Source organism: Electrophorus electricus, chromosome 18, assembly GCF_041902795.1.
Source record: "Electrophorus electricus isolate QZ-2024a chromosome 18, ASM4190279v1, whole genome shotgun sequence".
Taxonomy (NCBI): Eukaryota; Metazoa; Chordata; class Actinopteri; order Gymnotiformes; family Gymnotidae; genus Electrophorus; species Electrophorus electricus.
In genome coordinates, this window is record NC_137514.1 from 11,915,615 (window position 1) to 11,942,107 (window position 26,493).

General features: G+C 44.6%; 1 protein-coding gene across 4 annotated transcripts in view; it reads right to left on the bottom strand.

Annotated features, from left to right (window-relative positions):
* sorcs1 (sortilin-related VPS10 domain containing receptor 1) overlaps positions 1 to 26,282 on the bottom strand; it is a 119,004-nt gene extending 92,722 nt beyond the window's left edge. For all 4 annotated transcript variants that reach the window (XR_014118157.1, XM_081700990.1, XM_027008405.3 and 1 more), the window contains exon 1: positions 25,365 to 26,282. Coding sequence is in view for 3 of the 4 variants with exons in the window: in XM_081700990.1 (XP_081557116.1) it covers positions 25,365 to 26,126 (762 nt within the window). In the remaining variant the exon portion in view is untranslated. The remainder of the gene's footprint in view (positions 1 to 25,364) is intronic.
* Between the last annotated feature and the right edge of the window lie 211 nt (positions 26,283 to 26,493).

Here is a 26,493-nt window from a genome sequence, read left to right on the forward strand (position 1 = left end):
TTTGGCCGCTCCCCCCAAGGACCCAACGCAGGATCAATATGGAGAGAATTAATGTCTGACTTAATAAGCCACTTAAACCGCTCTTAATAGGACAGATAAAACCCCATTGAACTTTGAAAGGTAATGAACATTTTTTATCTGTCTGAAGCTGCTACAGCTTTATTAGTGAGAAGAATTAAAGTGACCGCTAAAAGAAGAGACTTATATTGACTACTAAATAAATGAAGAAACAGTAAATATCACCGTAGCATGTCTGTGTAGCATATGATGGTGAGACCCAGCTCTGGCACCCAGGTTCTGCATTTCGCTTTTCTCGTTTTATTTCGCTGTGGTGTGCGCTCCTAGCCCCATCCTTGGACATGTGGAATACGCCATTAGTCTCCTGTAATTCCCACCACAACAGACACATAAAGTCGATAGCCAGATGTTTTCAACAGTGTTTTCGATAGTAGCGGTGATTGTGAACAGTAGGCCAAAAAGACATTCAAAGCTATTAAAATTTATTTGAATCTAATAGTTTAAAATCACAAATACTTCTATCCAAATTTGGCTATTCATTTTTTTGTCTAGTTAAAGGGAAAAGGTGGATCTTATAGCTTATTGTGGTAAGACTTCTCAAAGATGAGAAGGCAAGGGCAGTAATAGCACCTTACTTAGCTTGAAATTTATCTCAATTAAGTTCAGTGGTAATGGTTTGGGCATTATTGCTCTAAACATTTGGGTTTGACTTTGATGTGTTATCACAAATGTACAGTGCCAATTAATAAAACATCTGTTCTAGTTTACTACAGTGAAGTAGAATTGAGAAGGGTGGGAGCTAGGACCCAGAGTTGCTGCTTACCTTTGCACAATGAAACTGTAATCAGGAGGTCATCATTCCCTGAGAACATGTACTATGACATTCAGCTTGTGATATTTTTGTAAGGCGCCAAATTAGTGTGACGATAAGCACCCGAAGCTTCCTGGCAGAAACAAAAAAACAAAATGATGTCTAATGACATGATGCTGATACCAATAACCTACCTGGAACTGAAAACTTGGAAGCTGAATCAGAGCCTCGAGCAGTGATAATGTCAGAAAGATATCCAGAGTGTGTAAGGAGTCACTGGAAATATACCTGCTTGTGCTTTCCAGTGCAGGAGGCAGGAGCTGCCAGGGTAATTATACAGGAATGGTAGGGGGGGTGGGGTGTTTAGAAAGATCAGGGTGGGTGTGGCAGTAGGGGGGCAGGGGGGTGCATTGGGGATTGGAGTGGAGGGCTACTTCTTCCCTGAAGCAGATGGCTCCTTTAACTGTGACTGGAGCTCACAGAGGCAGATAATGCAGCCTTTAATGAGTCCAGTGCCATGTTTCACCGCACCCAACTCCCCCTGCCGACTTCCCTTCACCACTGCTTAACATGGCTAACACTGTGACCAGTAGGAGTATTAGCTGGTCATTAACAGGAAGAGCAGCACAGTGAGTGTGGCTTGAACAGTCATGGTGGAGAGGCACTCTGACAAGCTGGCAATCTGCTGCCATCCTACAAATTAACCAACTCACGACAGAACACCCCCCACCCCCCACCCTCCAAATGCTCTAATCAAAAGTTTTACAAAGTTTTAGTTCCTGTTAGTCAAGGCATGTACTGGGGAGTAAAGTTGTAGTGTCTTCATATGCGTTATACTTCAGGTTGCGATATATGCCTTGCAATGACAACCTGCTCCACCCTTAAGGGTTAGCTCTCTGGTCAGCTTTCCCGGGTAGGGATTTCTCAACACTGACCTCATAAATCACGCTGTGTGTGTTTCCATTAAGCCCAGAAGGCCTGCCTGCATTCTAACGACACTCCCCCTGACCTGGAGACAGCGAATTTAGGCCGGTCCTACAGTAGGTATCTCCTGGGCTCCAGGATGACAGATTTAAGATCAGCAGGCAAGCGCTTGAGCTATTTGGGGCTTTGTTCAGTCAGCTGTGCGTTTGAACATGTTTCATGGATCCTAGCCAGTTGTTGTTATTCGAAGACCTTTCCCTCTTAGTTTGTCTACCTGTGCTTCTGCTGGTGTAATATCAGAAGTTTCCAACACTTTTGTGAACAGATGGAAACATATGAACAGATGGACTTGGGGGGAAAAAAAGGGAAAAAAGTCAGCCAGTAGTCCTCTGAATCCTGAACATGTTCCGTACAATATAAAATGAATTATTGAACGATTTGAATGGAGAAGATGAAGGCAGTCTTGACCTGGGTGATGTATGATTGAGTTAAATCACTGAGCTACACTGAGTGGTGCACTTCAAGGAACAAAATGGCAATGGCATTTACGAACTGAGAGGATGGCTAACCGCACTGTGGTGTTACCTTCGGTCATGATTTAGCAACTTTTTATGTTCAACAATTCGGTATTTAATTGATTCATATTTAAATTAATTGGTACAAATGCGTCCGAAGTACCACAGCATTGCAATTACATGTGCAATGTGGATGGTTTTCAGATCAGATCAGATAAAGTCAGCAACCGTATGCCACATTGCTGATTTGCGGCTTTTATTACGAACACAATAATTCATTTGACACCATACCCATGAAGATAAAAAACACTCCCGAGAGGCTTCTGCTCCCTGCCGAGGGAAGACAAACATTTGAGTTGTAAACCATTCCCACACAGAAGACTAAATGATACTGCATAATTCCCAATAATTATTCAGGCTCTGCGGAGGTCCTTCACCAAGGCCTGATCTAAGCAGCTTCTGACGAACCAAATTCAAACACAATCTCATCAAACCCCTGACACCAACACCGCGTGTCATGCTATGTGTTGAAAGAAAGACTTTTTTGTCCTGTAATATATTCCTTGGCACTGAATAATGAGGATCTGATGAAGTTTGCACTCTGAGCTCGAAAGCCTCTTGTTGGGGTTGTTAAAGCAAATCGGCGGGGCTGAGGTGGCTTCAGTAATCACATACTTACGGTTGTCACAAGGCTTCAAAATGGCCTGTTGGTGATATTTTTTTATTTTATTTTGACATCTGACAGTGACTCCTCTGTCAAACAGGCACGACTGACAGCTGCATTTTGATGCACGGACACCGCTACCGTGAATGTGTGACACTAATCGCAGAGCCTTGGTGAGCGTGGCCGCAACCCGGGAAAATCGGTAGAAGCTGATGGCTCCTGCCCTTGACACAGCTCTAGAGAGACAGTACCTGTACTTGCTTAATGTGAATCATTTTGGGCCAGAGCAAATGTCAAAACATAATGACTGCCAGGCCAATGAATGAAATACGTCTCTTAATCCTGGAGCAAGGCTCATAAACCCTGAGCTATGCAGCGATTTGACCAGTATAGATTCCAGCACCGCAATGCGCATGCCAGGGCCATTCAAAACCATATTCGTCCCGTCAAGCATGATTGAGCCCGTATACACCCCATTAGGAATATTCCAGAAGTGATTTTCCCTCATAAATGTCATTGATTTGAGCGTCTTGCTCTTTCTCGTCTTTAATCTCAGTCATATTTTCTTCACCACTGACACCATCGTCAGCCTGTGATCTACGCTTGGGCTTGAAGGAGCTGGTACCATTTGCCTGCAATTTTCGCTTTAACAGAGAGAGCATTCTCCCAGCCTGAATCTATGGATTAAGTGAAATTGCCTTTCCTGTACAACTTTGGCCACATTCATTTGTAAAATTGCTGATGTCCTTGTTTGTGAAAGCATGTTAGTTTTATAGTACCCTACTTCAGCAAAGCACTGGTGCTGCTGGTGCTAATGGTAAAGCCTCTCTATGAGTTCATTGCCGAATATACACTCAAATGCATGCACACCCACACACACACACACAAACGCATACCGAGACACCTAAAATGCACCTTGCAGTTTGAAACCATTTCCACTGAGGCGTCCTCTGCTTTATGAAGAGTGAGACACAATTACTTAGGCCAAGCACTAATACTTTCAGGTTTCTCACTTTGCTGAGAAGTAAATTAACCCTTCAACTCCTGCGTTTAATCTGATTTAAGATCCACCTTCTCCTCCGGATGTCTTTCATCACTCTGCACCATAACGACATGAAAATCTGGACCCGATCGCATCGTTACCACCTTGAATGTGCAATTAGTGGCTGTTCTTTGCGTGCATATGCCAATTACTCTCAAACGTAATTTTAGTTTAATTACAATTGCTCTCAAACATAATTTTAGTTGAATTACAATTACTGTCAAATGTAATTTTAGTTTAATTACAAGCCAAGCTGTCTGCCACACGTTCTGCCACGGAAAAGGTGGGATCAATTGCAAGACATAACTATGCATGGAAAGGTAAGTTTAAAGTAACAACACACTTCTTCGCTGTGACACATAGAGACCGAATAACACTGTCTAATGTGCCGGTGCTAATGATGCCCCTTGTAGCACTCTCGTAGTGTGAGGTTGGAAATGACACGTGTCAAATTCCAAACTAAAGTCCCTGCCTCACCTTGACACTCAGTATCAAAAACATGAAGTGCCGAAACCACACGGTAATGCGTACGCACACATACAACACAAGCACACACACGCTCATGCGTGCAGTGGTGTGTTTGTCAGACAGAGGAAAGCCAAGAGTGTTATGAGACTGTGTGATAAACATTCCCAGTGTAATCCCATGGGGACCTGACAGGCCCAAATTAAAGGAATGGAAAAAAAAAATATCTATAACAATAAAACACAAATGACTTTGCAAAGAGAGTTATGGGCATCAAGGAAGAAGTAAGAGTGGACAGTGTGATAAGAATGGAAGTCTGGCAGTGCGGGAAAGACTTTGAAATCAAAAGGTTAATGGTATCTGAATGACAGCGCTGAAGCTGATTAAATCACGTATCTCTATCGTTCATCTGTTCTCTAATCCATCTGAAACCGACAACAGCCAGTCGAGCTACCTTGTACTGCAGAATCTGGTAGTGGAGAAGTTTAGGAGAAAGGCTTATCTTCAGACTGCTTCGTTTCATGCTGTTGCAAACAGCTGAAAAATGTTTGTCAATACGTCAGAATTACCTGCTTCAGAATTAAAGCACTGGCAACGATACCACATATGGGACTGTACTAGTATCACTTGTTAACATTAGGCGTACCATGCATTAACACTAACAGAAATTACATGCACCTGCATACATGTAAAAGTCTAAATAAGATTCTTTGAAAAAAGGTTGGTGGTAGCCTAAACTCAAACTACTGTTTTTTGGATTTTTTTTTTTATTTTGGAGGGGGGGGTGGGTATCTCTCTCCTTCCTGCAGTAACATATTGACCAGCTGCCCAGATTCAATCATGAGCAGAGACACGCAGCTCCACGGCTGATATGGAGGCAGGCCCTGTTGGCCCCCTCCACCCTCCCACCTTCCTCCAACCTTCACTTTGACAGATGGAAGAGGGAACTACAAGGACTACGACTTAGAGATTGTCAAGTCCCAGTTGGGTGTGAAAAAAGGCTAAATAAATAAACAAATAAACAGCTTGTGTTTATGAAGGTCCCTTTCATCTTAGCGCGCTGGCCATATGCACGGAGTTTCAGCTCTTCGTAAAGCTGTCACTAAAGCAAAGCGCGCTTTGTGTTGGGACATTAAAGAGCTGCGTGCACACTTTCAAGGCTTGGGCTGGGTGAAGCCCGGTGCAGGACAGAAACTTCGACAGGAATTTCACTAATCGGGTTGGGGTTAAAGAAGGTCTTCTCACCAAATGTCCAATTCTGCCCCCGCACGCCCAAGTGCTCAAATGCTCCACACAGTGCTTGGAAACAACGGCAGGTGTGGCCTGGCCTGGTTTTTAAGGGAGCTCCGATGTTCTTTCTCGGAATTTAGCTGAAATAAAAGGCTCCATGGACGTTAAAAGGCTTAGTGGCGAAGCACTCACAGAAGCCATTAAGTGAATTTGATAAGCTCCCACCACCCAGTGTTTCTGATGTTATTCCTGTAAAATGTGAATTATAGATTAATGGCTGGCGTGGCTGATCATTAGAACTAATTTACACACACACACATTCTACTAAACTGTAATAAATTATACAAATGCAATGATGGAGATATGTGATATTTCCATGAAGAGTTCATCACCACACCGGCAGCACCGGTCGAACCCTGCTGATTCTTATCATAAAGAGACATATTGCTGCTGACCTAACAGATCTTCCTCTGATGCGATGCTGCTAGCAGAGCGAACTGGATTTTTTCTCAGGGAAAGAGCTTCCATACTAATAGGTACCAGTCATCAACTCTGTGGCTATTACTTTTTTGGCTTTGACTTCCATGATGTGCAATAAACTTGAATTAAGACACTCCAGAAATGATGGCCCGCTATGTTAAAAGCAATTAAAAAACCCAGCTGAAAATGACTGAGAAGTATGCTATATCCTATCTAAGAATGATTGTTGTATATGTATCGAATCAAAAATGTTTAATATTGTTTTAGATTGCCATACCATTAGCTTCTAAAACAAAATAACAATAAAAGAACTTCTATCTTTGCAACCCGCATACATTCACCACAAACAAATTCAGATACATGGATAGATGGATAACACTACACCTCTGCATTTTTATACTGAGATTGTGTAACCATAGCTTCTGTCTTAATTAATGAAACACGAGAGATACAAGAAGGAGGAAAAAAAAAATCGAGAGAAGGCGAGGGAGCGATACCAGTGAGCCGGGCCTCTTTTCATCCTGCAGTGCAGTAATTTTGATTTACTTCGGATCAATGCCACCCTCTCCAGTCTCAAGGATCAAACATGATGGGAACTAGCTGGAGGAGAACACCACCCTCCCCCCACCACCCACCCCTACCCCCGCCCCATTCTCTTTTCCTAACGGAGTCCTTCGACAGTGGAATACAGTAATAAGCCTCTCCATTTGAACTAAACAGGCTCCCTGGTAGCAGAGGAGTCCCCGGAGCAAGGGGAAAAGCGCGGCGGAAACCTCATTAGGTACAATATCGTGCTTTTTCCTACAGGCCCCCATCAGGGAAGCTGGAGCCCTGGCAGAGGGCAGGCACAGCTGGGCAGCGAAGGACAGCAGTCAGATGAAAAGACGGAGGGAGGAAGGCGCAATCAGAGAACACGGCCCGCCGGATGGGCCTTTCTTGCTCAAGCTGTAGCAGGAGGCTTTTCGGAGAGGAAATGAAATAAGATGCAGTGCTGCAAATTTCCGGCGGGGGGGGAATGGAAGAAGAAGGAAAAGTAAAACTGCTCAAACCAGCACTATTTAAGAGTCCCTGGTGGAGAGCAAACACTTGCATACGCATACAAACATAAAGCTTCTCTGCTGATAAAAATAGATAACTTCAAACAAATACATGCCCAACAAACATTACAGATTTGTTGGGGTGGGGTGGGGTGGGGAGGAAGTGCGACGATGCCCTCTCTCACTTGTCCATAAAAAGCATTCAGACAAATCTTCATTAGCATGTAGAGCGAGTGGGTCCAATCCGTCGAGGGGTACTCGGCGCGGGCCCCTCCCGAGGAGAGATGTTGCATAATTGCACCACTGCACGAGGCGAGTGTGGACTGTGCTGTGTTTACAGATCGACAGACATCCTCAACACAGGCTTGAGGGGCAGAGGGACACACTCCAGTACATGAAGGGGTCGGACTGGGGGGGGCGTGGGGAGAACCGACACGCTTGTCCACTTCTGCTCGTGTGACTAAACTACGTCTGTCCGCGTAAGCAAGAACAAGAGGCGGATGCAGACTAAGCAAAGGAGCTGCAGTTTGCTAGTTTATCGCCCATTTAATATGTTTTGGAAGTGTCTCGGAAGGCTGCAGAGATGTTCTAATCACGCGCGGTGCCATCTGAAAGCCAGGAAAAGTGTAAACATCTTTTGCCACCTAGGCGCTCTAGCATAACTGATAGGCTTATTTTTGAAAGTGCTAAAAAGCATGCGCGAGACACGGATCTAGGTGTCGGCAGTCAAGGAAGAAAGTCGTGGAATATTCTGCACACTCTAATCATCCCTGGAGCCAAGATGCCGTTGCCAATATTAACCGTAGAAGCACTGTGCTACTGTAGTAACAGGTGCCGAGAATGGAAAAGCGCTAAAAGATAATGCTAATATACATATACAGATCTATATAAGATCGACATAAGATTTGTGTAGTATATAATGTTTGATGAATTGGGTCTGAGCACTGGGTGAAGCCCATCCTTGAAAAAAGAGAGCTTTCTCTGCGTACCCCATCTCTCTCAAAAGCTGGGTTTGTTGTGATGTAGGTGTTTCGGTTGCACACCCACATTCTAGAAAGGCTGGTAGCGAGCACAGCTGATGTTCAGAATCAGGCTCTTCGCTGTGCCTTCCACTCCCATTCCCAATGTCACCCCAGCAACTCTTATGCAATCGTACCTTTAAATGAGTACAAAGAGGTCAATATATCACATCCTGTCTATGCAGCAAGTGCCCCTTAGGCGCTCCTGAGGCCTTTGCCTGAGAAAAAGGTGCTTCAGTAGTAGCCCAGAAGGCTCAAATAAAACCTCCACGTCACCAATACCTATTCCTTGCTCCTCATTTTCCACACTGTATTTTTCCAGGGGTTAGGTGCAAGGACACAGCAGCCAATCAGTGAAAGAAATTGTTCAGTGATCACCAAAACCTGGACCGGGTTTGGAGTCAGGAGCCAGGAGTATGAGGGATATATTGTAATGGCATGGCGGTCCCACACCTGCCACCTGGAACAAGTCTACAGTGAGACATCTGGCAGTCCTGAATCCACTTTGCACGCATTTGTCATTCAGCGAAATCACACAGGTAGCAAAGGTCAATGTTTAGCGCACCTTAGGCTTCACTTGTAGGAACTGAAGACTTGAACTTTTCAAACTGCTGAGAAACCTGGAGAACAATTTATTTGTCTGCATCCCAATTCACCCTTAAACTTCCTGTATTTTTTTTTATAATAATTACCTCCAAACATGCTGATGTATGATGATTTATTGTTATTAATCTACCATTGCTTGAACAGTTGGATGTTTGTTCTTTCCATGATTGTGGTTAATATCTGTGATATTATATGAATACATCTTTGTATCTATAACTATATATGATGTTCTCATTACATGATGTAATGTGAATAATTGACTGTTATGTGGTTTAGTGGCTTTATGAAACACCAACAATAGAGCACAACACTGACAATTGTTCTGTTTTAGCCTTTTGCCTACATCAACTTCCCACACAAGATTGTCAAAGCTTTCACAGGCTTCACAGTGTTTAGTGCCGCGTTTCGGCTCGTTATGTCTTAATTGAATCAAAGCCAGTTGTTACATGGTTAGTTATTCCATGCAGAGCTCTGAGGACCTGCAGGGAAATCTCTGCAGAGTGGGGTCTGTGTGAAGGGGTGGCCATGCAAACGTGTGTGTGTGTGTGTGTGTGTGTGTGTATTTGTGTGCGTGCACGTGTGTGTGTGTGTGTGTGTGTGTGTGTGTGTGTGTGTGTGTGTGTGTGTGCGCGTGCGTGTGCATGTGCGCGTGTGTGTTGTAGAGAACTGAGTGTGGTGTCTCCCCAGCTCTGCTGTATCTCTCAAGCAGCCCAGCCTCGCCTTCTGCTGGTGCACTGCTCGGTTTCCCACAATGCCAACACCGTTGCCGTCAGCGAAGCAGGGATAACGCCTTCTTTACACCCTGCCTTAAAAATGCCTTTTCCTTTGTCTTGACAAGGCCCGCCTTCTGTCCGGCACCTGAGTTATTTAAACGATTGCGCACAGCATGACATCTTATACAAAAATATAACGCTTTAACCTCTTGAGTCTTCCCGCTGAGACTTGAATGTAATATTTAATTTTCAAATTAACATGCATATTTTATTCAGTACCAGCTAACCATGTAACTTGGTGGGAGCGGCAGCTCTGTAACATCTCATAGTCAGATCCCCATCTCTCAGAGCTGGAAAAAAGGTTCCTCTGCGTCATAAATGCTTCGCGCGGCAGTTCGTGCCCTGCATTGCAGCTGCGCTCACAAGCCGTCACGACGACTGTTACCGATCTCCTGGGTTGCCCCCACCCCTTCCCTCCCCCCTCGTTTGGAAGTGTCGGCTCCTCACGACCGGGCCCGACAGCCGCACCGTCATCCTCGCCTGCGGCCACCTCTGTCGCATCCCCCCCGCGCCGGCGCCTAACCCGATTCAGTCAGGCACTGACAGTTAAGAGAAGAAGATGCCCGCTGGGGGGCTGGGGGATGACGGCACACTACGCAAACATCCTTCCTGTCCCCTTCTATTTTTTCTCCCCCTCTCTGTTCTGCTCCTTCTCCTCCTCGGTAAAAGAGGTGGGAGGGTTGGGCGCGAGGTGCCAGGTGTGCAGTCAGATGCAGGGTGAGGAGTTGGGCGTGGAGGCGGGTCGTGGAGGGACTTCTTTGGGCCCTTCTCCCAGAAGCGTACCTCTAGGTCTCCTCTCATCTCCTCGCTGTTGTTTACAGCGATCTACGGCGCCTCCGCCGGGGACCATTAGCAAAGACAGATCTCAAACACACAGACAGAGGACACGTGCGGAGCAAGTGAAAAGTCCTCACTATCAGACTCACAGGAATAGTGTCATGACCTCCACTAGAGGCACATGTGAGATGAGCAAGTTTTTGCATCTTGATTTTTAAGGGCAGTACCCAGTGCAGTTTGCCCAAGAACCATATATGTTACACAAATATCAGCTTATCGAAGATTGGTAGATTAAGGAACATGCTTGAAGCCCTTGTAAGCCTTTTAATGTCCCTCCTTCCCCAATATGAAGATATCTTGCCGATCTGCCTCATTTGTTAAAGTTGCATATGCTATCTAAAGTGACAATCTCTCTTGCTTGACTTTTCACAGCTCCTGCCACTGCCATTCCCCGGCTGCCGCCAGATGCCACGTTCTCTCCCAAGCAGAGCCTGGGGTGGACTCACGCGTGTCCAGCATGAGTTTGAGCCCTTTGCCATCGAAAAGAACAGGCGCATTATGTGGAAGAGTACCATGGTCATCTTGCTCTAGGCCTCTCTCTCTGCTTTTTGTCTCTATCCCCCCCCCCCCGTCTCTCTCTCTCTCTCTCGCTCCCTATTTTTTCTCCATTTGATTATCCATGTCCTGATTTACAGCAATCAGGCAGCGGAAGGGCGGCCGAGTGACCGACAGCCTTCAGCCATCCACTGACTTGCTCCAGCAGTGGTAGGAGTCAGCGCGGAAAAGGACCCTGCTGACTGGACCTCAAGGATCATGGACACGCCGATACAGAAAATAATAATTCATGCCCAAGCAGGATTGCTCAGAAACAGTCCTGGCGGCCTTCTTAGTGTTCAGGCAGCTTACGCAGCAGTATAGCATATCATTATTGGCCTAAGAAAAGTTCAGGGCGAACAATGACCCAAAAGAGAATGGCCAGGTGGGTTAGAGTGAGATATTCTAAATGTAGCACTTCATCTGGGATTAGTTCTTTTTTTTTTGTCTTTGAATGGCATCAAAGTAGCTTGCAACAAACTGTAATCTATATTTTAGTAACAAGTTTGTCTTTCCCCTGTATTACATCAAGCTTTTAAAAAGTGCGGCGGTGCTAAACATTTTATTGTGGCGTGTCAAATGTCCATCGCAGGTTATCAAATCAGTCATGTATCATTTCAGGCTCTCCACCTGCTCATTGGGCCTGTGTGGGTTTTGGAGAGTTTTTTTTATTACTCCTGGGTCTTGCATCACCCTCCCACCCGCAGCCGCAGTGCCATCTGCTTGGAGAATGGCGCTACCTGGGCTAGGGTTTCTCTGTGGGTGGCGGGCCGGCCCTGGCACAGAAGCCTTGGCCAGGTGCCAGGCGGGGTCTGGAGAGTGCCATTCAGACGGGTGCGGAGTCAGGATGGCAGCACCCTGGAGATGAGGGGCAGTGGTGGGTGAAGGGGAATGGGCAGCAGTGCCTGCTGACACTGCCCAGGAAGCAGCAGAGGGCAGCAGGCAAATCAGAGGATGGAACATCCACCATGCTGATCACCCACAAGCCAAAGAGCCAATCAAAAGTGCATTTTTTTCATTTAAATTAATATTCTTTCTCTCCATTTAAAGACCATCTCTCTGTCTTATGTAATATATGCCATTTATATTGATTTTTAGTGTGTGTGTTGCTCAAGCTGTCATGCAGATATGAATCTGAGGTATTCACATATCAGATGTCAAAAATCAGTCTAAGGGCCAATTTCCCAAACCCAGATGTAGCCTATGTTTAGCCTAAGACTTTCGATTCCTAAAAATTTCCGATGATGATTCACCACTGAAAACTAGGCTATAGTTGTCAAGACAAACACAGGATGTATTATCAGTCTCACATATAGCATTCAAAGAGGTCCAATGGCTGGCCTCACCAGCTGGGCTGGAATTGAACAATCTCTTTAAAGTAACTGGCTATTTGATCTTTTATTCTCATTTATAGTATTTTTATTTTACATAGCACAGTATTAATAGCCATAAGACTTTTTTTTTTTAATTCTATAAGAAGAGGGCTCAGCACTGAACTAAGATTAACTTTCACCATCATGCTTTCATCAAAGTGACAGTGTTCCAAACACCTCTGTGAGCACCTCTGATTTTATCATTAGCTCTAAGTATTTTTCTTTTTCCTCAAATTGCTGAACTCAATTGCCACTCAAATGACACATCTGCCAGTGCAGTGTAAGCTTAGCAATCCCTGGTTTCAGTAGATGATGAATTGGACAAATCAATGAATAATGCAGAGTTGCACCAAAGTCTGCTCCACTGGGGGACTGGGGAAGCCTGGGTAGCTCGATACAGAGGCTTCATGGTGCATGACCCGCCCATGCTGTCCAGCTCGAAGGGAACAATGCAAAGGATGAAGGTGTGAAATGACACGGGGTTGCATGCCATTTAGCTGTACATTCCCATTAGCTGGCGTCAACCTGCGGAACTCGCTAAAAAAGGTTACTGCTATCTTGGAGCTTCCAGCCGGAGCCAAGAGGGGATAGGTGCTCAGGAGTGCAAAGTGACAATATCGGACTGGCCACAACTGGGCTGTGGACAGTGGTGGTGGTGGTGGGGGGCTTTTATGTGCTCCTCTCTGGTGACATGTTCCGTAGAGGATGATGGGTGGAGGTCCTACCTGTTGCCACGGAGAGTGAAGTGGTTGGTTCGATCACTTCCCATCCTCAAGCAAGGACCTAATGATCAGTGGGGGCCTGTTGTGTTCCAAGCTCTATCCAATTCATCATTCCACCACCTGCACGTCCCCCTCTACTTTACATATAAATTACAGCGAAAAAGAGTTGTGTGTGTGTATGCATAATGGTGGGGGGTGGGGTGATTAAAGCGAAGTCTGTGTGTGTGTTGGGGGGGGGGGGGGACGACGACACTCATTAGTGCCACCTTTATTCCCCAGTCCATCCTTTAATATGCAACACCATTAGGTCAGTGGAAATGAAAACTGATGGGAGGAGCGATGAGGGTAGGCAAAGACAACTGTAATTATCTCATACCTTTGATCAGCTCCTCGGATGCGTGTCATTAGCAGTAAAACTTAGATCTCTTGTTACCAAGCACATTTCCATGTTTAGAACATCATTATATATTTCCTGCTGATGCATTATAGCAACCCGATTCCTCTCCAAAGCTGCGAAACCTCAGCAGTCGTTGTGCAGTCAGATTAGGCCTGAGCCTGTCGTAGCCCTGAAATAAATGACTGGTTAAGGAAGATAATCAACCCCAAATTACCCAGTGCTGCCAAGAGCAGGGTGACACGTGCTTGATCAAAGCCCAGGGTAAGAATACCGCAGTCGGCTAGTGCCGATGAGATCGCTTAGGTAAACGTGTTTGGACATCGGCAGATGCAGCAGGGACTGCCAGATGTCTTCATCCATCTCCTCCGCACCGTTTCAAAGACGTTTCACGCAGATGGGCAGTGCCAAAGCCTGACGCGTCCCTTGGCCCACCGCTTCTTCCTGCGCACTAGCGCTACGCTACCCACCGCACTGAAGAGTGACTGTAGTTCCTCCGCTGTCAAAAATTAAATGACGACTGGAAGGAGAGGCCGACTATGTACAGGAGACTCGGGATCCAAAAGGGGGAACAAACACTTTTCAGCATGATTTATTCAATTCACACCTGGCTTTGATATGTTATACGTTCAGCAAGTAAAGACTTATAGCTCAACATGGCAGCTGTTTGATGATTTTCAATGGAATCTTTTATTTCTTTATCAACTGTTATTTATTATTAATAATGCTTTATTCAATCAGTTAATAGACTTCAGAACCTGAACAGTAATTTAATTTAAGAATGAATTTAAGAATGAATTTGTAAACATAAGCTATAGAGATGATGTTTTAAGCCTGCTCTCTTAAAAAAGGCCGTGTGGTTTTTTTTTCTGTTACATGAGCCTAGTTTCGGTGACGCACACTGAAAAAAAGACTTTGAGTTACTACAAAGCACTTCTTTCGTCCCCGCACCATTGATTAAAAACGTCCACGGAGCAAAATCTAGGCGTTCAGCTTTCAAGCCATTTGGACCAGAGAAACCACGGCAGGGCTGGCTGGTTTACGATGCATGGTGAGTGCAGAATGAATGGAAATGCTGTATGTGAATAACAACTCAAGAAGGCGTCAATTACACCTGCAGGACTGATTATCCTTTTCCATGCACTCTGGTGCTGTAGCGCGCACCTTGTCTCTTATAAATACATATAAATGCACACGCAAACACACACCATCCATAATCTACCTCTCTCTCTCTCTCTCTCTCTCTCTCTCTCTCCCTCTTTGTTCTTTTTCTTTTGTACTGGATCTCAGGACGGCATCATGTACCTCGTAAAAAATGACGATCAATGGATCGATCCCTTGCTCGCCTTAAACTATTTTGTGGATGCGTTAAATCGTTTCAGCCTGGGTTTTAACTCCTCCCTGTAGCTCTCAGCCTTGTTGACTGGCCGTTACTTTTGTGGAGTGAGGTCGGGAACGAGCACATCTGAGACGGCGAAGAGTGAAGTCTTGCAATACAAGTTTAAGTGCACCCTTTAGCATTGCGTACCTATTGCAATTCGTATTGGTACTGGCATAGACAAATGGCAGCTAACTGCTTTAAAAGAAATCTATACTTCTAGAAATAAAGTTAAATGGGTATTTATTTATTAATTAATTTAATTGTTTCTATATTTAATTGTGTGTGTGAGGGGGTGTATATGTGTGTGCATTTTATAGGGTGTAGTGAGTTTAATGTTCCCAGCATACCTTCACTGTTTTACGGGGTTTTCTGTTTAATTTGTTAACTTCCACCCAACGTTCTCTATCTGCTTGAACGAGCCTGTGGGGATGGTAGGGATTTGATATCTTCCTTAAACATTACTGTTCAAAGACAAGGCTCCGGCAGAACCGCCAGAGCGCTTGAGCCGTCAGATCCTGCTTCATTTTCATCACACTCGCACATTTTCGTTTTTATACAGAACATGATGTTCCTCACTAATTTTTTTAAATACCAAATGCCTCCGTCTGTGCTGATGGAGGGGGGACAGACAGTGGGCACAGGCAGGAAGTATATGTTGGGGAATTGAAGGGTGAGGAGGTCCTGGTGGGTACAACCTCAGAGGGGTAATTAATAAGACAACACCCACGTGATCTGCCGTCCGGTCTGGGGCATGCAATATCCAAGCTGCATGTGCACGGTTCACTTTGTGTACAAGCACATGTTTTACCACCAGTTTTCCATGCACCCCTCTCTAGGGACACCAGTGGCAGCAGCCGAGGTGGGATAAATATTCACTGGTTTGCGAGTGTGTCGGTGTTTTGTTCACAGGACCTGAACAGCTGGTTTTTGATGAGGGTGAGCAGGACGTTGATGATGATGATCAATACTGCAAGCCCACATTGTCAAGCGCGGCATCAGTGCCTCTATAGCACTAATCGAGGTTTGCACTGATCTTTGCCCACTGTGCTGCAGTGATCACTACATACTTGCTATGGAGAGTTCATTTAATGGCGGGACCGGTTAATAGTGTTTTTAAGCATATAGATTTATACGAAATAGTTTTTAAGGGACTTGAGGGAGAAACTTAGCACACTGTTATTTACATTTTTCCTCATCTTAGTTCTCACAATTATCCCAGATCTTGTTAATGCGTTTTTAGATGGATTTTCTACTAAACAGAAAATGAATTAGTTCCCTCCTTCAAATCAGCATGAACACGATATACCGTATGCTGATAACTTCCCACTAATTTAACATAATATCCCACGCTGATCCTATAAAACACTGGCATCTTGTCGCTTAGCGCGGCCTTCTGCCACGGTCAAAAGGACAGCCCTGCTTAAGCTGTTTCTCTCGAAGCTTCTCAATTATCTCAGCTGAACGTCTCATCTGTTTCACGGCTGTGGCTCGGCCATTGAAACAGCATTTTCATCTGTTCCTTCACTCATATTCCTAAGGGTTACAGATTGCACAAGATTCAATTTGTCCCTTAGAAATGCACCCAGCAGCCCATCTGTGGCCAAGAAGGGCTGAGATGGGCCTTTTTTCCCCCCTTCACTGCATTTCGGGGCAAGGAGACCCTCGGCTCGCCACGGCTGACAATCACCCCGTCAATCTGAGTTACTGGGGAGGGAAAGTGGGGGGTTTGGATCTCAGAGGAAGCACATTATGCGGATCTTCTCTGTACCTCGGCCAGCCTCTGACCATCAGTCTGTCTGCTGGAGAGGAACAGGGGCACTTTATCTGTCAAGAACGAAAGGGAAAAATTCACAGGAGGCACCGATCATGCGAGAACCAAACCCAACTTGGTGTGCTCCGATTGTTGAGGTTCACAGGAAGAAATGCTTTCCTGCCTATTTTATTTAATGTATTAATTCTTACCTGCCTTTAATATGTCACACACTCTACAGCTTCCGTTTGTTTCTGACAGACAGTTGCCCACCTCTAACACCATGTTGGCTCTAGGTTCTCATTACACTCTACGTCCTAGAATGGGTTGGAACTGTCAAAACATGTTTAAGTATTCAAACATTTAATTCAAATACTAAAAGGCTGCAAAAGCAGCTATTTCAACGTGACAGTGATTTGCAGGTGTAATACTGCTGAAGGAGCAACGGGGGTCTTAATAATATATCTTTTCAACAAGCTTTGGTACGTCAACTTAGATTGTGGAATAAAATGTCGTTTGTGCAAGAGCAGTCTTCTTTCCTTTCCTGGCAATCTTCAAAGCATTCAGGTGAAGAATGAATGAAAAGGCACTCTTTTAAAGAATGAATGAAAAGAAGCGAGGTCAGTTCTGGCTCCTTTAAAAGAATGAACAAAAGTACATAGTAATTCCTGAGCTATAATCTGTGGGCTATTTGGAGACGATCCAGACAACTAAGGAGAATATTTCGCATGATGCAGGTCACCAATATCGAGTGTGGACAAAAACCAATCTAGCAGAGAAGTGTGAGAAGTGTGAGCCGAGAACATCTCTGTTTGTACCCAGGACCAGAACCAGCTCATACCTTTGATCAGTTCAAGCTCACGTTGCTAATTTCCCTCTCATAGTTAACCATGTGAACTGGGTCACTGAGTTTTACTACCATGCAGTAGAAGAATATGAGCCTGGCCAAAGGAAATCTCTCAGTGCAGAAACTGGCTGCTAATGCAATCCAAGTTGTTTCTAAAAAATAACCAAGCAAGCAGTTTGTTAGCATAAGAATCACTTTATTCGCCAAATTTATTAATTTAACTTCGTAGAAAAGGACAAGAACATGTATTATGCAAGGAATAAATGTACAATAAAAGTTCAATACAAAGACTGAGACCACATACACATATAACACTACATTGAAGGAAAGTCAATCCTGCTTTTTTGCTATTTGAAATGATATATACAGGCTAAACAGTAATCCATACACTTTCCTGTGCTCAAGTTTGTATGGTACCGGTGACACTCTGTATCGATACCAAAAGTCTCACCCTACTACCTGTCATTCCTGACCTAACAAGTACAGATGGACCAGACACACAAGCGTTGGTGTGGAGCTTCTATTAAGACCTTGGTTTAGATCTGTTCTCCACTGTGATCGAAGTGCCAAGCTTCAGCAGCTGACTTGAGACAGTACCCTACAGAACAAGGTCAAAGGTTGTCAAGGGCCTACTCTCTGATTGGTCACTACAGTAGATGTGCACCAACCGTTACACATGACAATAGCACCGGTTTTCTAAAATAGTTATCTGCTGACTTTTTTCATACTAATTTAAAAGTTTCATCAATTTGTAAATATATCACCAAATATTATAAGCTCAAGATAAACCTGTCTGCAGAAATACTGTTTGCTTCACTCTGTCTTGCCCATTACATGGCAACCCAAAGGATGGGACCCCTCCGCCATGAACAAATAGGAGGAAAATGGCAATTAATGACCATACCCAAATTAAAAAGATGCACCCACCACTGGAATCATTTTTAATGTTTGCCATTACACCATTACTCACTTCAAACATTCTACTTGGTATGCACAGCAAAGCAAATATCTTTTAATTAAAGAGGGAAGGAATTGTTCCTCTCCCTGTGACTGATCCTTATGGATGCTCTGTAAACAGGCCCAAATAATTACATTTTCCGCCTCCGAGAAATAGAAATCAGTATATCCATGCATGATATTGCTGTGGGTCTTACAGCGCATTCCACAGTGAACCGTATCCGTGTGTGGTATGTGTGTGCTGTTGTTATTCGGTATTGTATTGTGCTCATTTTGTAATTCTTTCCAGGTATCAACATTGACTCCTGGGTCTAGGAGTGTCCTAGTTCAATGGGATCTTGGACTCTAACCTACTGTACTGGCTAGGCTGCACTGTATGAGTAGATGACAAAGCACTTTTGTAAGTCGCTCTGGATAACAACATCTGCTAAATTCCATAAATGTAAAAATGTAAATGCGCGAGTGTGTGTGTGTGTGTGTGTGTGTGTGTGTGTGTGTGTGTGTTCTGAAGTATCAGCCACTTGTACAGTCAATCAGTAAATGTGGCTATAAATTTCTTTGGTTGTGTTTTTATTTGGGAGTCTTGGACATGTACACAGATGGGTCATTAGGGGTTTTCACACTCTGGTTTTCCCAAAGGTGAAAGCAAAAACATCATTCAAAATGCTTTTCCATGCATACATTATTTGAAAGCCAGGACATCTGGTGGAAAAGGTGTTTTATTTATCCATAAAGATTTTCTACTGTGGACTATGCTGTGTAAAATTATAATTACAGGACAATTCTTGCATTTGATTTATATTTTAAATTATAGACTTAAGTAAAGACGTTTTGTGTGTGTGTGTGTGTGTGTGTGTGTGTGTGTGTATGTGTGTGTGTTTGTTTTTCATGTTTGTTTTCTCTACTTCACAAAATTAGAGCCACTCGACTATTTAGCACATACCTAGAGATTTCTTAGCACATTTAGCATCGTTCTGGGCTATCCCACTGTTACAAAATCAGTCCTAATTGATCTTTAACTGAACTCCTGATAAACACCCAAGCTCTTTGTTCAAACACCAGAGGACAAACACCCACTCTTTGAAGGTCCGTCCCATCCACTAAAGCAATGATGGCAGAATAAGCTCATCATCACTACTGCCAAATATTATAAGTTTCTTCACTCTGAAATGTCAACGCTTTGATTTTCTGGCTTTTATTTTCCAAAGTGCACTTTATTTACAGACATGCCCTTTTGTTTGAGACTCAAGCTAAAATCTACCCAATTACATCTTCCTGCCCTTCAAGTGTAAACCAGGACCTTATACTTTTATTAGCAATAGTCCATATGCCTGTATAAAACCAAGCAGAATATGGGTGATCAAAGTTAAACCCAGAAGGCAGAATTTAACTGTGTGAAGTCTGGAACGCTACTTGTACACATTCACACATCACAAAGCAGCGCTGTCTATGCTGGAATCTTGGATAGAGTGGAGCTCTGAGTTACAGTGCTCGGATGTGCTGCTACACATCGCCACTTTCCCACACTGCAATTTAGCCAGTCCCCTGCATGCCAGGGCCATACAGTTGTGCTTCAGACACAGAGCAGGCTGGAAAATAATTGCCCTGCTCTGTACAGCGTAGTGGGAAGAAGTGAGTCTCGCGAACGCTAATCCTGGGCCTTCCTTGGGGGGCTGAATGCTTTTTGTTGCTCTCAGCACCCTCTTGGAAGGTTAACACTTGGGAAATGAGATTCCTGGCTTCTAGCCAATACAAATGTCCATTACGGATTAAAGAGTCTTTTTTAGAAGAAATTCCTGATATGAGCTGAACTAATAGAGGAAATAACTCCTTTGTGGGTCAACATGAGGGGAATAATCTTCCTGCCTCAAGTGAAAATCCTAACTGGATTTTTGTTTGTTTGTTTGTTTGTTTTGAAGATGGTCAATAGGGAAAAAGCAGCAGTGAATTACCTGTGTATTATATTAATATAAATCAGTTAAAATGTTGTGGTCGGTCAAGCTCATTTGAATTCCTAAGAATCCTGTGTTGAAACACCTGCCTTTTCAATTTTTCATGATCTCTGTATGAACAATTTTTCATACTACTCTTTACTTCCTTAGCTTTATATCCAGACTCAATTCTCACCTTATTCACATCCTCAGACAACAATACACCTGCCCACAGGGACTGAGGGCAGCAAGAGGACCATCACTAAAGTGGGTCTGTCATAAAACCTTGTGTGAAGTCATCACACATAGCTGTGACCTCAATAATCGTTTCCAGGCGTAGTGGCTTCCGAACCTGCCTGAATGAAAGCCACACCTTTAGCGCAGTCAGACGTTAAGCCATACGTCTGCTTTACAATTATGTGCCGTGGCTGAAAAACGAGGTGGCATTTAATTTTGAATGGAGGCTGTCTCCACGTACTGGGACGAATCGCGCTGAAGAAAATGCCACACAACACCTGGGTCTTATCCAAGGCTGCTGCTAAATTGTGCCTTTGGTTACATGACCTTTTTCTCAGAGGGTCCGGGCTGCCCGCGTAGCAGCTGACTCCGTTCGGCTGGAGAGTTGGAGCCGGATGAGGGTCCGAGTCAACCGGGGGAGCTGTGGGTTGAGTGGCAGATGGGTGCTGTGTTGCTGTGCGACAGGGGCAAGGCACGTCGGACCCTGTCCGGGCCTGCGGGCAATTGCCCCGCGACCCGGTACGCCCGCTGGGTCGCAATTATCTTAGAACATGAAGAGTGGGCCAAAACAGTGGGCTCGGGGCAATGATGAGGAGATCGTGGATGGCATGGCTGGCACGGGCTTCGGCGATGAGCCGGCTGGCACCAAGCATTGATGGCTTTGGAGGGAGAGGGGACGAAGGAGATGGCACACAGCCTGGCTGTTATTTGGGGAAAACCGTTTGCATTGGGGTCTTGGGTCCTGCCGTCTGCCTTTGGAAATCATGACAATTTCTGCTTTATTCCTTTTGATAATTAACCTGAATTGTCCATGCCATCCTAGAAATTCATGTTGGCTGAGCGTTTGCCCTTCGGTGTAGTTGCTGAGACAACAATCAGAGGCAGAGGGTGCTCGGTTTCAGCTTATAACAAGCCTCAGCAGGAGGAGGTCAGCATGCGTTTGGCTTATTAGGACTTTTCGGATAGACTCAAATCAGATCTCAGGAAGACAAGGGCATTGTAGGCAAATCCATCATTATAAAGCGGGGAGCACTGAACACTGAACATAGAACACAAAAGTAAACAAGGAAACTAGGAGCTAAACACCAGGGGAAAAAAGGGTCTATATATAGACAGCAGTGACATATGTAACAACACCCAAGTGCAAGTGGTGAGAAGGGGGCAGTTTCAGGGCGGAGCCAGAGGATCAATCAGGAGTGGAGAGGCGTATGCAGAGACGGAGACAACAACCTAAATGTAACGCCAAAATAGCAAAACGTAAATGTAGTGGTAAAATAAAAATGCTCCAAACCAGTGGGCGCTTGCCTCCAGCAGTCTGTGACAGCGTGTTAGCTTCACCTCTGCACACTCACCTGCATTCGACCTTCCTCCTCAACCGACAGCAAATCCCTGAGCCAATAAGCCCCAGCAAAATCTGGCTCATCACAGCGGTATGACCAGACAGCGCCGATCTGAACACTTCACTTACTGCTTTAATAAGAGTGACATAGAGGTAACTTTATGTACTTCTTGACATACTCAGTTCACCCATAATACCGTTCCTTCAATTCCCAGCAGATGAAGAAGTGATGTGTGAACAATAACAGCAACAAAACTCAACTTCACCTCCCTCATCTACTTTTCATCTATATAATAATAAAATTAATAGATTTATAAGTAAGAAGTACTTGTATGTAGTACACTGAATGCCACAATGGTTGAGAAAGGTACCATTCTAATTTATGAGTTTTTAAAAAATGTTTTGAAACCCACGTTGCTGAATGCTTAGGCAGCACTCAAACTGGGGAAAGATTGATGTCAAACAGTCATGCAAAGATGTATCTTGAATATGTATCTTAAATAAATAAACAAACAAATATATAAATCCAAATTATTTTCAAGAGAAAATATCTGGTGGTTGTCCTTTCTATCCAGCCAGGACCTCTAGTGATATTTGTCTTCATTTCCACTGTTTGCCGAATACTTTGCGAGCTCCCATTTATATGAGAAAATGCGACGCTCGTGCCCTTAACCCGCCACCCAGTGCTGCTTTTCTTATGCCTTGCTTTTTCCGTTATTTCTGTTTGCTTGTTTATTTATGTTCAGGAAATCGGCTATAGTCTGAAACAAAAGTTTTTGCAAGGGCACAACTATGGCACCACAGTTTTTTAAATTAAATTTTAGAAAAATAAAAATAAAATAAAAAGTTATTCTGTTGAGATAATTATTTATTTCCACTTTTAGTAAACGAGTTCAAGCAACTGGGTTAAAAACAAAATCGCTTTTATTGTATTATTTTATAACAGCTGTGTCCGATTATTCTATAAGCGAGAGCGCTTGCCCAAGTGTAAAGACGAAAGGCAAGTCCAGTAGTCGTCTGGGTCAGCTGATGTCACCAGGACATTAAAGAAAGTGTCCCTAGTAACAGCTCGTTAACTTCTATCGTTTGCACTCGGCGAAGCACCTTCATGTCTAGCGCTAGTTTGAACGTTTGGAGCTGTGCTGACTGCAGACGACAGCTCCTTTCAAACTATCCAATTAGGCACATTTTTAGCTTTGCGGCATCAGACCTGGTCTCTCTCGTTCTTTCGGCGCTTCCAGCTTACACGCCAAAAGCGGCCCGAAATAGACGTTGGCGCCATGATGCCGTGAGCCGTTCTCGTTTGTGTGACAGCTGGTGTTGGTAACGCGATTCACGGCGTTGAGGTGAACTTCACGTGATCACCTTTACATTATTTGCCCGCAATGGACAAAAACCCTGCTTCACCTCCCACGTTTAATCAGCCAAACCCAGTCCAGAGATATATGCGTCTCCCTGCCTGTGAAGACTACGCCCCTTTCTTCCGACTTGTCAGCATTGTGGGATCAATATTACATATTCAGATAATATGACAAAATCACTAATGTTATATTAACACCGTTAAACCGGTGCACGCATAGTTTAACAGCGATTGGGGATGGGGGAAATACCTTAAGACATGCATAAAACCCTGGCTGTCACAGGGGAAAAGCACTAAAGATGTATGTGCTCTGGCACATCTTAACCTATACTTTCAGCATTTCAAAATGAAAGTAACAATCTGCAATTATTAAAAGATTAACTTTGGGGGGGGGGGGAAGCACACGACAATTCAACTTCTGGTCAGCGAGTCCTTCTAGATTCAGTGTGACAGTGTGCAGTGGAATCTGTGGAGAGAAACACTCCTCCTGGGCATCTTCACGCATGTGTTCCATCTGGCCCAGCGCAAGCGTGTGCGCGCGAGCGCTGTGGATGTACCACGGGGTGAAAGCAGCTGCCGGACCCCACCGTGAGCTGCAGATGGACTGAGCTGGAGCCGCTGCGCGCACACTTTTGCCTCCCTGCACTAGTACATAAACAGTTGCGATGTTTACATAAACACCCAGAGGCTTTACCCCTCCATTAGTCCTCATTTACATTCACGCGGGACGCGGCCATTAAGAACCGCGTCTTTTGTTTTGCGGTGCATCCGTGCAGCCCGTAATACTTCCTGCATCTCTCTCCTACCCATTATCCTCTGTAACAGGACTGCCTATTTAACAAGAAGTCCCTTTTTATTCACTCCATTGTGCGCTTCCCATCTATGTCTCGCACACTAAGATGGCGGGGGTGGGAGACCGGTCCGATAAAACTTCCACTATTGAATCCCTCTATTCACAGTGCAGTGGTGGGAAAATTCAATTAAAAGGTGCAACAACAATGGCAGTGAGGCTTTAGACCGCTGAGAAGCGAGCACTGAGTTCTGCAGCTGGTGAAAGGCGAAGGTGATACGTTTGGTGAGCTCTTACCACAGATCTGAACTAAGCCCCTTGACTGTAGGACTGAGACTCACTTTAAATAAACAAGGTGCTTAAAAAGAGGGTTCGATGACCTTGAATCTACCCCATAAGCACGGACATCTCAACGTTGAAAAAAAAATTGACAGAGAGACCGTACTGTAAGAGCAAGCAAACTGTCTGAAATTTCTGGTGGTTAAGCTGCGTATCTTTACAGTTTGGATGCTCATGGACGATGGAGATGTGGCATAAACTATGTTAGAATCCTACAGCAATAGCTAAAAGATGTTAGTAAAGGTCAAAGAAGTTACAGTGTGATCACTAGTCAGAGGTCAAACCTATAAGCAATAGCAGGGTACCTCAATAATCCCAAAAGTAGAAATAAACAATAAAATACTTGTTAGTCAAAAATCAGTGGACATGCATGAGATCTTGCTCTGTGTTAAATGCTCTGACACATAAAAATATGTATTATTTAACAAGTTGGTACATGTCAACATACCTACTCTAGAAAAACGTTGTCTGATGCTTTCCGTAAGTCAGGATGAATTGAACGGATGTGAATAAATTAACCCACTGAATGACTGACTGATACCTAATCTAGAACGAACTACAAGCAGCCGTTGGACAGCACCAATAAAGAAGCATTACCTCGCTCAGAATGCAGGACGACTGCAATATCGAAAATAAAGGCATGTATTTCTTGTTGCTACGTTTGATTCGGCTGCATACAAAAATGATAAAAGGTTTAAGGTGCTCTACTTGTCAAATCGAAAATAAATCGCAGTGGGACATATAACACTAGCGCCCGAATCTTCTCACCCCCTCCCATACACGCGCGGGAGCGCGCGCGCGCGCGCACACACACACACACACACACACACACACACACACACAGTGCACACGCGCACTTCACACCTACATATAACAGACTACACTGCTGGTTAAAATCTGCAGCGCGGTGTGCTTGACGTTAAAGTAATTCTTCAACTCCATACCGCTCCTCGGCCGACAGACAAGATTAAAGTAACTCATTTACTTACGCTGCTGTTTTGACCAGACCAGTGCACCATGGCTTGGTTATGAGCGGAGTCTCCGGTCAGGGCGAAGGTAGAGCTAGTAAGTTTCAGCTCTTCCTGTCTGGCACTGGCTGCTTTCCTGTCCTCCTTATTCCACCTCAACTCAGACCGAGGTGCTCTGCGTGCTGCCCGCGCCGTGCCGTTCTCTCGCTGGTCACCCGCCCTTTCACTTTGATTTGGTTGGGATGAATTGGGGCCGTTGTGGGGTTCCAGCGTGTTCCTACGCACTCGCCGTTTGCTGTTTTTATTAGGCGACAAGAGAGTTGAGACGATGTGCGCTCCCCGTACACCTGTTTGTTCGTGACCGTTAATTTTGGGCTTGTAAACTTTGCCATGGCTTAAGGTTGACTCCAATTTGTCGTGTGCCATTGCCTCGTTAGAGCGAAACCTGCCTGTATTCCGTTTTCGCCTTGAGCGAACATATTTCCCTTCGCCAGCAGCGAAGCAATCGCCAGTCTCAGCTGCGCAATCGGGCTCCCCGCTTTCACCAACGGACGAGCCGAAAGATGCTTCCCCGTCTCCATTTATGGTAACTTCGCCTCCGGACCCTGTTGCAGAGTCATGAATGTCCATCTTAAGCAGTAACTCCTGTAAACGCCACTTATTCGTCTGCTGACATGACCTGCAAGTTATCTCTGTCTTGGTCACCGGCATGAAAGCGGGGAAAAACAAAAATAGGGCGCAAAAAACACCGTACCAAATTGGACAAAAACGTATCCTCTCCATCGTTAGTTAAGTCGACACAGACGCTTGGGGTGCAGTCCGTTTCTTCGCCCTCTCTCTTTCGTTTTAGTTATTGATGTGCGGCAATGGAACTCTTCTCACAAGTTGCGCGAGTGCACTGCTGCTTGAGCTGTTGTGAAAAGTGCTTCTAGGCGAAGCGGTCCAAGTTGAAGGATTTGATCAAATGAAGATCCGCGCACCGAGGGGAGGAGCTCGGCGGAAGGGAGCGCGGAGAGGAGCAAAGGGATTTTTTTTTTTTTTTTTTTTTTTTGACACGCCGCACTAATCTTTTTATTTGGAGGACCCGTTATGTTGCCATGTATTTCAAACGCATTTTAAGTGTACTGCATACATTTCTTCGATTTCTCTT